The sequence below is a fragment of the Narcine bancroftii genome, chromosome 8, assembly GCF_036971445.1.
Source record: "Narcine bancroftii isolate sNarBan1 chromosome 8, sNarBan1.hap1, whole genome shotgun sequence".
Lineage (NCBI taxonomy): Eukaryota > Metazoa > Chordata > Chondrichthyes > Torpediniformes > Narcinidae > Narcine > Narcine bancroftii.
Genome location: NC_091476.1, coordinates 104,179,586 through 104,192,191, shown reverse-complemented (window position 1 = coordinate 104,192,191; position 12,606 = coordinate 104,179,586). Strand labels below are relative to the sequence as shown.

General features: G+C 38.0%; 1 protein-coding gene across 1 annotated transcript in view; it reads left to right on the top strand.

The window, feature by feature from the left end:
• The window catches only part of treh (trehalase (brush-border membrane glycoprotein)), a 51,201-nt gene that overhangs the window by 15,951 nt on the left and 22,644 nt on the right, over positions 1–12,606 (top strand). Inside the window, exon 4 of the mRNA XM_069894677.1 lies at positions 3,714–3,801. Within this exon, the coding sequence (XP_069750778.1) occupies positions 3,714–3,801 (88 nt within the window). The remainder of the gene's footprint in view (positions 1–3,713; positions 3,802–12,606) is intronic.

Here is a 12,606-nt window from a genome sequence, read left to right as displayed (position 1 = left end):
TTTTTTATATTTACTCGAATAATATGAGTATTCCTTCTCCTTTGGGTATTGCCTCCTCCATATATCCATAAGTTGCATTTCCTATATTGATTTAACCATAAATTTGACGACTTTGTTCTTTCTGCTAGTCTTTTGTCCAGTTTTATCCACCTTTGGGTCCAAATTCAGGTTAAAGTCCCCTCCTATCAGTATATTCCCCTGCGTATCTACAATCTTCAAAAAGCTATCTTGCATAAACTTTTGATCCTCTTTATTAGGTGCCTATATATTGACCAAATTCCAGAGTTCTGAATATATCTGACATTTTATCATTACATACCTCCCTGCTGGATCTATTATTTCCTCTTCTATTTTAATTGGTACATTTTTATTGATTAATATAGCTACACCTCTGGCTTTTGAGTTATATGATGCTGCCGTTATGTGCCCTACCCAGTCTCTCCTTAATTTATTGTGTTCCACTTCAGTTAGATGTGTTTCTTGCACGAATGCTATATCAACTTTTTCTTTTTTCAGTAAATTTAATAGCCTCTTCCTTTTGATTTGGTTATGTATTCAGTTAATATTTATAGTCATATAGTTCAACATGGCCATTTCATACTTTGTTTACATCTCATTTCCGCTTCCTCACCACCACTTTTCCCCTTTTCCCCATTTCTATTTCTCAGTTTTCTTTTTTTGAACGCACTGTATGACAACACTTCTAAAACAAAATATTTCCACCATTCCCACATCTAAAATTCCCTTAACCCCAAATGCCCCCCCTGTCTGAGTTGCCCCTTGTCCCTTGCCAGGCAACCACAACTCTCCTCTCCATTTGGATTGCGAACCCACTCGCAAGCGTCAACTGATTTCGCAGTGACTGTTATTCTCTCCCACCCAACCCCCCTCCAGAAAAGACTTATCTTCACATATAACAAAAGCTCACCCTCTTTCCCCCTTACTTCCTTTCTTCCCTTTTCTTTCCCTCCTTTAGTTCTTATTTGTACATTATTTTTTCTTCTTTATATGTAGTTTGTTGTCGTTCTTTGTTCTTATTACATCTCTTAATCTCTCTTTCTGTCTTGCAGGCGTTCTGCAAATTCTCATGCTTTCTCCGGATCCAAGAACAGTCTGTTTTGCTGCCCCCGGATAACTTTTAAGCACCGCTGGATATTTTAACATAAATTTATACCCTTTCTTCTATAGGATCGATTTTGCTGCGATAAACTCCTTCCTCCTCTTCAGGAGCTCAAAACTTGTGTCTGGGTAGAAAAATTTTTTTTTACCTTTGTATTCCAGTGGTTTTTTGTCTTCTCTCATTTTTTTTATTGCCTTCTCCAATATCTTTTCTCTTGTATATCTCAGGAATTTTACTAAAACGGATCTTGGTTTTTGTTGTGACTATGGTTTTGGGGCTAACGTTCTGTGTGTCCTTTCTATTTCCATTCCTTCCTGCATTTCTGGCATTCCCAGGACCTTTGGGATCCATTCTTTTATAAATTCTTTCATATCTTTGCTGCCTTCATCTTCCTTAAGGCCCACTATCTTTATATTGTTTCACCTACTATAGTTTTCCATTATATCCATCTTCTGAGCTAACAACTCCTGTGTTTCTTTAACTTTTTTGTCACTTTCTTCCAATTTTTAAAAAGTCGTTCACTTCCATTTCTACCGCCATTACACATTCTTCCACATTTTCTAATCTTTTCCCTACATCTGTTATGACCAGCTCTATTCTACTCACTTTTTCTTCTGTATTTTTCATTCTTTTATTTCACTAAATTTTAGTGTCAGCCATTCTTTTAATGCTTTCATATGTTCTTGAAATTTTTTTTTTATCTATGTACTGTCCATTCATTTTACCTCCTATTCCTCTGTGCAGAGCTTGGTGTTCTCCTTCTTCTGTGTCTGCTCTTGGGTTTGTGTTTTCTATTTCTCTTCCTTGTATCTGTGTCTCTTCTGACTTTCTTGTTGAGCTGCTTGTCTCAGTTTGTTGGATATTTTTTTTTCCATGGTGTCTTGATGTTGGTCCTCTTCTTCTGGGTTGGTTATCTGTTGTGTCTCTAGTTTCCTTTTTTCATTCTCACCCCTCCCGTTCCCATTATTTTCTTTATCTTTCAGCTGGGAGCCCTGCTGTCGGGTCTCTGTTCATGCTGTGGAGTTTCACTTCACAGCTGGTCTCCCCTCCTGTCGGTGTTGTCTTTGTCATGTGCATCGCGTATCTCTGTTTGGCTCTGTGAGCCATCTTTGCAGTCCTGCATTTGATGGGTCGCGACCCTGCGGGGTCTCCACTGACCTCAGGGAGTGGGCTCCTCTTTCCACGGCGGGTCCCTGCTTTTTCGTACAGGTAAGGCCTTCACCTTTCTCTTCTGGCGTCTTTCTTCTTCCCGTTTTTGGCTTTTCTTTCTTGGGTGCCATTTTCTCCGCACCTTTATTTTTTATTTGCTGTGATTTGTGTGTCTGTGGCTTTGTTTTTTCTTCACTTTTTTCCTTCTTTTCTGGAGAGGACTGGTATTCTCCTACCGGCCACTACTCCATCACGTGACTTCTCTCCGATTTCTTGTTTGACCCATTTCTGGTTGCTTATATAATCCTAAAATTTAACTTATCTGTACCTTGATTCTCTTTTTTTTCTCCTTTTAAGTACTTTATATATAAAAAAAAAAGTAGCTCATTGAGTTTGAATCAAATAACATTGTGTTAGATAATTGGTATCAAGTTCTGATACAACTTTTAAACATGCATAGGAAACTTCACTACATTGAAGTTGATGTATAAATGCAATTTGTTCTATAGATCAGGCCTTTATGCAGATATAATGGTACTGAAAGTTAGATGTCCATATGAACAGATAATTTAAAAGGTCTAGAGATTCGAAACACGAGTAGGAAGGAGTTCTGAAGGTGATGCACTCTAGAAAATTTTGGGGAAACCAACTCATGAATGAAAAACGTGCACTGACTTGAAGTGGCTAGAAGTATATGCCAATGTGAAGGTTGACAAGTCTTTAGTAATGTTGGCCATGAGTCCAATAGTCACTCAGTTACTGAAGGGACTCTTTTGATTTTTACTGAAATGGGTATAGACGACATTGTCCAGGTTCTACTGTTTCCTTATTTCAAACGTGTCATCTTCAAGGAAATGCAAGGAGAATATTCTGAATTACTATCTTATTAATCCAATAAACCAAACTTTGTAGATGTAGCTTTAATTCTTTGATAAAACAGATAAACATTTTGCATAACTTTGCAGTAAGATTTTCCTAACTATGAATAAACAAAGCATTTGGCTATATTTGGCCCTTCAACAACTCCACTAGCTCCTCCGCAAACTCCTGAAGAAGTAGAGGCTTTCTTCATGATGCCATTGGTGTGTTGGTTATCGATATTCAACTTTAAAGAGATATACAAAAAGAAATAAGACAAATAAGAATTCAAATAACATTATCTCAAGCTTACATTACCTTCATAGTTGAAGAATCAGATACAAGCTCTTAGTCTGCACAGATATTACAACATATTATCTCAAGTCACTATGGTAACACTACAAACAATATTCCTTCTTAAAAAGATAGGCTCAAAATTAAGAATCTAAAACAAGGTTTTAACCAGGGGTAAAGGTGACTCTTTATCTGCCTTGCAGCAGACTAAAGGAAATCTTTGTGTAATATTACACATTGTTTTATTACATGACAACTAATTAATCTTTAATTCCAACTTCATTTTTTGCAGGCCACAAGTCCTCCAGAGGATTTCTGATCCAGGTTTGCGACTTTGGGCTAAGGAACTGCACACTCTCTGGAAATCTCTAGGGAGAAAGGTACATGTGGAATTGTGTTTACTACCCAATCACAGGTTCCTTTGTGAGCAGATTGCATTAGCTTATCAAAAGAGATATCTAATCATGTGATCCAACAGTCAGCTTAGGAAATGTTCAGGCACATTTGCTCCCAGGGACAGTAATTTTGAAAAGAGACTCAGTCACCACGTGACGCATGAACTCTGTTTGCTTCTCCGACCTTTCATCAAGAATTTTGGAGATTCACTTCCACCTGACACCAACCCCACCCCCCCCCCCCCCAAATTCCAGTTCCTGGGGACAGTTGGGTTTTAGCACTTAAATGTGTTGTAGCCATAAATGATGTGTGCATATAGCACACAATTTTGAGCAACAAGAAATAATATTCCATGAGAGAATCTAGTCCTTTAAAAATTGAATTATACAATTTAAGCATTCACCTGGATAAATCTTGGTCTGAAAATAAATGCCAATTGAAGCATAGCTTGAAAATTACCTGGTACACAGTAAAGCAAGATAGTAAACAGATGAAAAGCTCAATAGTTTGAAAATTGTTCTGATTGGAGAATATAGCTTAAAGTTGTAATTTTAAAGAATCAGAAGGAATCTTTTTCACATAAAAGTGATTGATGGGAGTCACGTGATGGAGTAGTGGCCGGTAGGGGAACTCCAGCCCTCTCCAGAAAAGTTAAAAAAAAAAGATAGAGAAAAAACAAAGGCACAAACATAAAAACCATAACAAAGTGAAAGTGTGGAGAAAATGGCAGCGAAGAAAGAAAAACCAAAAACAACGGGAAGAAAAGAAGGAAAGACGTCGGAAGAAGAAGGTGAAGGCCTTACCGGTACGAGGAGGCCCGCCGTGGAGAGAGAAGCCCGCTCCCTGAGGTCAGTCGAAGCCCCGAACTTGGGACTACAAAAATGGCTCACGGAGCCAAACAAAAGTACGCAACCGCGCATGCGCGATGTGCAAGACAAAAATAGCACTGACGGGAGGGGGGACGAGCTGAGGAGTAGAAATAAAACAAACAACCCAACAAGAAAACCAGAAGAGACAGAGGTAAAGGACACAGATCCTGGAGTGGACTCAGAAGAAGAGGGGGAAGAACACAGAAATGGAAGATGAAGGGAAGGGCAAGTACATGGATATATATTTTTTTACAGAATATATGGAAACAGTAAAAGAATGGCAGTCACAAGAATTCAGTGAAATAAAAATAAGAATAAAAAGTACAGAAGAAAAAGTGAATAGATTAGAGATGATCATGACAGATATAAGAAAAAGAGTAGACAAGGTGGAAGAACGAGAAACAGCCATAGAAATGGAAGTAGATGACTTAAAAAAGAAATTAGAAGAATCTGATAAAAAAAGTTAGAGACACAGGAGCTGTTAGCTCAGAAGATAGATATAATGGAAAATTATAATAGAAGAAACAATATAAAGATAGTGGGCCTTAAGGAAGATGAAGAAGGAAAAAATGTGAAAGAATTTATAAAAGAATGGATCCCCAGGGTCCTAGGAAGACCAGAATTACAGGAAGAAATGGAAATAGAAAGGACACACAGAACATTAGCCCCTAAACCACAACCACAACAAAAACCAAGATCCATTCTAGTAAAATTCCTAAGATATACAACAAGAGAAAATATATTGGAGAAGGCAATGAAAAAAATAAGAGAAGACAAAAAAACCACTGGAATACAAGGGTCAAAAATTTTTTTTCTATCCAGATATAAGTTTTGAACTCCTGAAGATGAGAAAGGAGTTCAATGCAGCAAAAACGACCCTATGGAAAAAAGGTTATAAATTTATGTTAAAATACCCAGCGGTACTTAAAATAGTTATTCCGGGGCAGCAAAACAAACTATTCTCGGATCCAGAAGAAGCACGAAAATTTGCAGAACAACTACAAAACAGAGAGATGAAGAGGTACAGCAAGAACAAGAATGACGACAAACTATATGTATGTGTGTATGTATATATATATGTGTATATATAAAAAATACAGTATAGGTAAGAACTAAGAAGGGAAAGAAAGGGAAGAAGGAAATAAGGAGGGAATTAAGAGAGTGACCTTTGTTATATATGAAGATTAAAATCTTTTTGGGGGGGCTGGGTGGGGAAGAATTACAGTCACTGCGAAATCAGTTGACGCTTGCAAGCGGATTCGCAAATCCAAATGGAGAGGGGAGATGTGGTTGCCCGACAAGGGACAAACGGCAACTCAGAAAGGGGAGGGACTATTGGGGTGAAAGGAATTTTAGATATGAGAATAGTGGAAATATTTTGTTTTAGAAATGTTGTCTTATAATGTGTTCAAAAAAAGAAAGCAGAAATGGATAAGAAGGGAAGGTGGTGATGAGGAAACGGAAAGGAAAGATAAACAAAGTATGAAATGGCTATGTTCAACTATATGACTTTAAATATTAATGGAATACATAACCAAATCAAAAGGAAGAAACTGTTAAATTTACTGAAAAAAGAAAAAAAATGATATAGCATTCGTACAAGAAACACATCTAACTGAAGTGGAACACAAGAAATTAAAGAGAGATTGGGTAGGACATGTAACAGCAGCATCATATAATTCAAAAGCCAGAGGAGTAGCTATATTAATCAATAAAAATGTACCAATCAAAATAGAAGAGGAAATAATAGATCCAGCAGGGAGATATGTAATGATAAAATGTCAGATATATTCAGAATTTTGGAATTTACTCAATGTATATTCACCTAATGAAGAAGATCAAAAATTTATGCAAGATATCTTTTTGACTATAGCAGATACACAAGGGAACATACTAATAGGAGGGGATTTTAACCTTAATTTGGACTCAAACATGGATAAAACTGGAAAAAAAAACTAACAGAAAGAACAAAGTAACCAAATTTATAATTAAATCGATGCAAGAAATGCAACTTTTGGATATATGGAGGAAACAACACCCAAAGGAAAAGGAATATTCATACTATTCGGGTAGACATAAAACATACTCAAGGATAGACCTATTCCTGTTATCAGCCCACATTCAAGGGAGAGTTAGGAATACAGAATATAAAGCTAGACTATTATCGGAACACTCACCCCTGTTATTGGCAATAGAGCTAGAGGACATCCCACCTAGAATGTATAGATGGAGATTAAACTCCATGCTACTTAAAAGACAGGATTTTGGAGAATTAATTGAAAGACAAATTAAAATGTACTTTGAAATAAATACGGAATCAGTGAAAGATAAGTTTATACTATGGGACGCAATGAAAGCGTTCATCAGAGGGCAAATAATAAGTTATGTAACTAAGATGAAGAAGAACTACAATCGGGAAACAGAACAGTTGGAAAGGGAAATAACAAATATAGAAAAAGAATTAGCAATAAAGGAAGATACAACTAAAAGAAGAGAATTGGCAGATAAAAAAAATAAAATATGAAACACTATAAACATATAAGGTGGAGAAGAACATAATGAAGACAAAACAGAAATATTATGAGCTAGGAGAAAAAACGCACAAAATTCTAGTGTGGCAGCTTAAGACAGAACAAACTAAAAGAATGGTATTGGCATTAAGGAAAAAGGACAAACAAATTGCATATAATCCAACGGAGATCAATGAAAACTTCAGGGAATTCTACGAGCAATTATATCAAACTGAAAACGAAGGGAAAGAAGACAAAATAGATGAATTGCTAACTAAAATTGAACTACCCCAAAATTACAAACAGAGGAGCAAAATAAATTAATAAACCATGTGAAATAGAAGAATTACAGGAGATATTAAAAAAACTACCGAACAATAAAACACCAGGAGAGGATGGATTCCCAATAGAATTCTATAAAACATTTAAAGACTTATTAATTCCTCCCCTTCTGGAAGTAATCAACCAGATTGATAAAACACAAAGCATACCAGATTCATGCAAAACAGCAATAATTACAGTAATACCAAAGACAGGGAAAGATCCACTTGCACCAGCGTCATATAGACCAATATCTTTACTTAACACAGATTATAAGATAATAGCTAAACTATTAGCAAACAGATTGGCCGACTATGTACCAAAAATAGTAAATCTAGACCAAACTGGATTTATTAAAAAAAGACGAACAACAGACAATATCTGTAAATTTATTAACTTAATTCATGCAGTAGAAGGAAATAAAACTCCAACAGTAGTGTTTGCTTTAGACGCAGAGAAGGCCTTTGACAGAGTAGAATGGAATTATTTATTCAAAGTATTGCAAAAATTCAGTTTACCAGAGAAGTATATTAATTGGATTAAAGCATTATTTAAGGGGCCATTGGCGAAAGTGACAGTAAATGGATATATATCAAAACAATTTAACTTAAGCAAATCAACAAGGCAGGGATGTCCACTATCTCATTCACTGTTCGCGTTAGCTATAGAACCACTAGCAGAACTGATAAGAACAGAAAATAAAATAAAAGGGATAAAAATAAAAGAGAAGGAATATAAAATCAGTCTATTTGCAGATGATGTTATAATATACTTAACAGAACCAGAAATATCAATAAAAAAATTACATAGGAAATTGAAGGAATATGGAGAAGTATCGGGGTACAAGATCAACACAAATAAAAGTGAAGCAATGCCAATGAATAATGCGGATTTCACAAAGTTTAAGAAAGAATCGCCATTTAGATGGCAAACACAAGCAATGCGATACCTAGGTATACAACTAAATAAAAACCTCGGCCATCTATATAAACTCAATTAACATTCATTAATGAAAAAATTACAAGATGACTTAGAGCATTGGAAAGACTTACCACTAACACTGATAGGAAGGATAAACTGTATTAAAATGAATATTTTCCCAAGGATACAATACCTATTTCAGTCATTACCAATACACCTAACAGAGAAATTCTTCAAGGAGTTAAAGAAAATAATAAGGAAATTCTTATGGAAAGGGGGGAAACCGAGGATAGCACTAGATAAATTAACAGAATGGTACAAACAAGGAGGCTTACAACTACCAAACTTTAAGAATTATTATAGAGCCGCAAAATTAAGATACCTATCAGATTTTTATCAAACAAGGGAAAAACCAGATTGGACTAGATTAGAACTAGATAAAATAGGGGAGAAGATACCTGAACATATACTATATAAATAGGATGAAAAATTGGTGCAATGTAGGAATTCACCGGTATTGCATCATCTGCTCAACATTTGGAAGAAAATTCATGTAGAAAGGAATAAAACAAATTACCAACTACCAAAACTAATATTGACGCAAAATCAGCTAATCCCTTTCACAATAGATATCCTTTCCTTTAGAGAATGGGAGAGAAAAGGGATCAAAAGATTAGAAAATTGTTTTTCGGGAAATAAATTATTATCCTTTGTATCGTGAGTTATATTTATCCTTCATTTGTTCAATGTTTGCATACTACGAACTGAAAATCTACTTGAAGGACAAATTGGGAAACAGTCTGAGGTTACCAGAAGGAAGCAATTTTTAATATGTGATTACAGACACAATGATAATTAAAAAGTTTGTAACAAACATGTACATCAAACTGCAAGAAAAGGAGAACAAGGAAACAAACGGTAAACCTAAACAAAAATGGAAACAAGATCTAAACATAAAGATAAAGAATGAAACATGGGAGAAGCTATGCCCCAGAACTATGAGAAATACAATAAACACGAGGTTACGCATGATACAATATAACTGGATACACAGGCTATACATCACACCTCAAAAGTTATATAAATGGGACCCAACAGTATCAGACAGATGTTTTTGCTGTAAAAAGGAAACTGGAACAACAATTCATGCAATTTGGACATGTGAGAAAGTGGAAAAATTTTGGGAAGATCTAAACCAGATATTAAATAAAATCACAAAAAGCAATATACCAAAAAACCCAGAGATCTTCCTCCTAAGTAATATAAGAAACAAAGAATTTGGACTCGATTTGGATGGAGCACAAAAAAGATTTATGATAGCCCGAGCTGTAGCAAAAAAATGTATTATGTCAACCTGGAAATTAGAAGACAACTTGAGAATACAACAATGGTACATAGAAATGAATAAATGTATTCCATTAGAAAAAATAACATATAATTTAAGAAATAACATTACAATATTCAAACAAATATAGGAGCCATACATGAAACACAATAGAGAAATCTTACCATGGACTTCCACCACCTAAAATGACAGAAGGAGAAGTCAACGAAAAGAACTGACTCAGTAAAATTTCTTGTTTATTTTTATTAAGTGACAACATTGTTTAACGGGTTTAATGTATCTTATAGATTGAACTTCAAATAAATGGGGAAGGGAGAGAGGGAGGGAGGGGGGAAAAGGGGGAGAAAATGACACTATATATTTAAGAAGAAAAATGTCTGTATGTATCTTGGTCAATATGGTTTATAGTGTGAAAAATAAAAAATTTAAAAAAAAGTGATTGATGGTGAAGATTAGCTATTCTCAGCTGTTTTTGCCTATGGCCCCTCTTGGGACTCTGCTCAAAGTTTATGCTTTCCCCCCCCATCCCCTTTCCTGTGAAGCATTTGCCTAGTTGATTTCTTCTATACTTCTCTTGTACTGACTTCTTTGGCTTGGCTTCGCGGACGAAGATTTATGGAGGGGGTAAAAAGTCCACGTCAGCTGCAGGCTCGTTTGTGGCTGACAAGTCCGATGCGGGACAGGCAGACACGATTGCAGCGGTTGCAGGGGAAAATTGGTTGGTTGGGGTTGGGTGTTGGGTTTTTCCTCCTTTGCCTTTTGTCAGTGAGGTGGGCTCTGCGGTCTTCTTCAAAGGAGGTTGCTGCCCGCCAAACTGTGAGGCGCCAAGATGCACGGTTTGAGGCGTTATCAGCCCACTGGCGGTGGTCAATGTGGCAGGCACCAAGAGATTTCTTTAGCCAGTCCTTGTACCTTTTCTTTGGTGCACCTCTGTCACGGTGGCCAGTGGAGAGCTCGCCATATAACACGATCTTGGGAAGGCGATGGTCCTCCATTCTGGAGATGTGACCCATCCAGCGCAGCTGGATCTTCAGCAGCGTGGACTCGATGCTGTCGACCTCTGCCATCTCGAGTACTTCGACGTTAGGGATGTAAGCGCTCCAATGGATGTTGAGGATGGAGCGGAGACAACGCTGGTGGAAGCGTTCTAGGAGCCGTAGGTGGTGCCGGTAGAGGACCCATGATTCGGAGCCGAACAGGAGTGTGGGTATGACAACGGCTCTGTATACGCTTATCTTTGTGAGGTTTTTCAGTTGGTTGTTTTTCCAGACTCTTTTGTGTAGTCTTCCAAAGGCGCTATTTGCCTTGGCAAGTCTGTTGTCTATCTCATTGTCGATCCTTGCTTCTGATGAAATGGTGCAGCCGAGATAGGTAAACTGGTTGACCGTTTTGAGTTTTGTGTGCCCGATGGAGATGTGGGGGGGCTGGTAGTCATGGTGGGGAGCTGGCTGATGGAGGACCTCAGTTTTCTTCAGGCTGACTTCCAGGCCAAACATTTTGGCAGTTTCCGCAAAGCAGGACGTCAAGCGCTGAAGAGCTGGCTCTGAATGGGCAACTAAAGCGGCATCGTCTGCAAAGAGTAGTTCACGGACAAGTTTCTCTTGTGTCTTGGTGTGAGCTTGCAGGCGCCTCAGATTGAAGAGACTGCCATCCGTGCGGTACCGGATGTAAACAGCGTCTTCATTGTTGGGGTCTTTCATGGCTTGGTTCAGCATCATGCTGAAGAAGATTGAAAAGAGGGTTGGTGCGAGAACACAGCCTTGCTTCACGCCATTGTTAATGGAGAAGGGTTCAGAGAGCTCATTGCTGTATCTGACCCGACCTTGTTGGTTTTCGTGCAGTTGGATAATCATGTGACTACATTGAAATCAAAATATTTAAAGTTTTTTTTAAGTCTGGGGGGGGGGGCCTTAAATGTGCTGTTGCCACTCTAATGGCTATGAGGCTCTCTCCACTCAATAGAGCTGGTCTTAAGATAGGAGTTTGGTTGTTTTGATGGATGAGGAGAAATGATCTTCATTCAACATTGTGAAGTGAGGAAATTCTCCTCCCAGAGTTGTATATGCTTAATCATATGTATGTATATATATATATGTTCCTCAACATGATTATCCAACTGCACGAAAACCAACAAGGTCGGGTCAGATACAGCAATGAGCTCTCTGAACCCTTCTCCATTAACAATGGCGTGAAGCAAGGCTGTGTTCTCGCACCAACCCTCTTTTCAATCTTCTTCAGCATGATGCTGAACCAAGCCATGAAAGACCCCAACAATGAAGACGCTGTTTACATCCGGTACCGCACGGATGGCAGTCTCTTCAATCTGAGGCGCCTGCAAGCTCACACCAAGACACAAGAGAAACTTGTCCGTGAACTACTCTTTGCAGACGATGCCACTTTAGTTGCCCATTCAGAGCCAGCTCTTCAGCGCTTGACGTCCTGCTTTGCGGAAACTGCCAAAATGTTTGGCCTGGAAGTCAGCCTGAAGAAAACTGAGGTCCTCCATCAGCCAGCTCCCCACCATGACTACCAGCCCCCCCCACATCTCCATCAGGCACACAAAACTCAAAACGGTCAACCAGTTTACCTATCTCGGCTGCACCATTTCATCAGATGCAAGGATCGACAATGAGATAGACAACAGACTCGCCAAGGCAAATAGCGCCTTTGGAAGACTACACAAAAGAGTCTGGTAAAACAACCAACTGAAAAACCTCACAAAGGTAAGCGTATACAGAGCCGTTGTCATACCCACACTCCTGTTCGGCTCCGAATCATGGGTCCTCTACCGGCACCACCTACGGCTCCTAGAACGCTTCCACC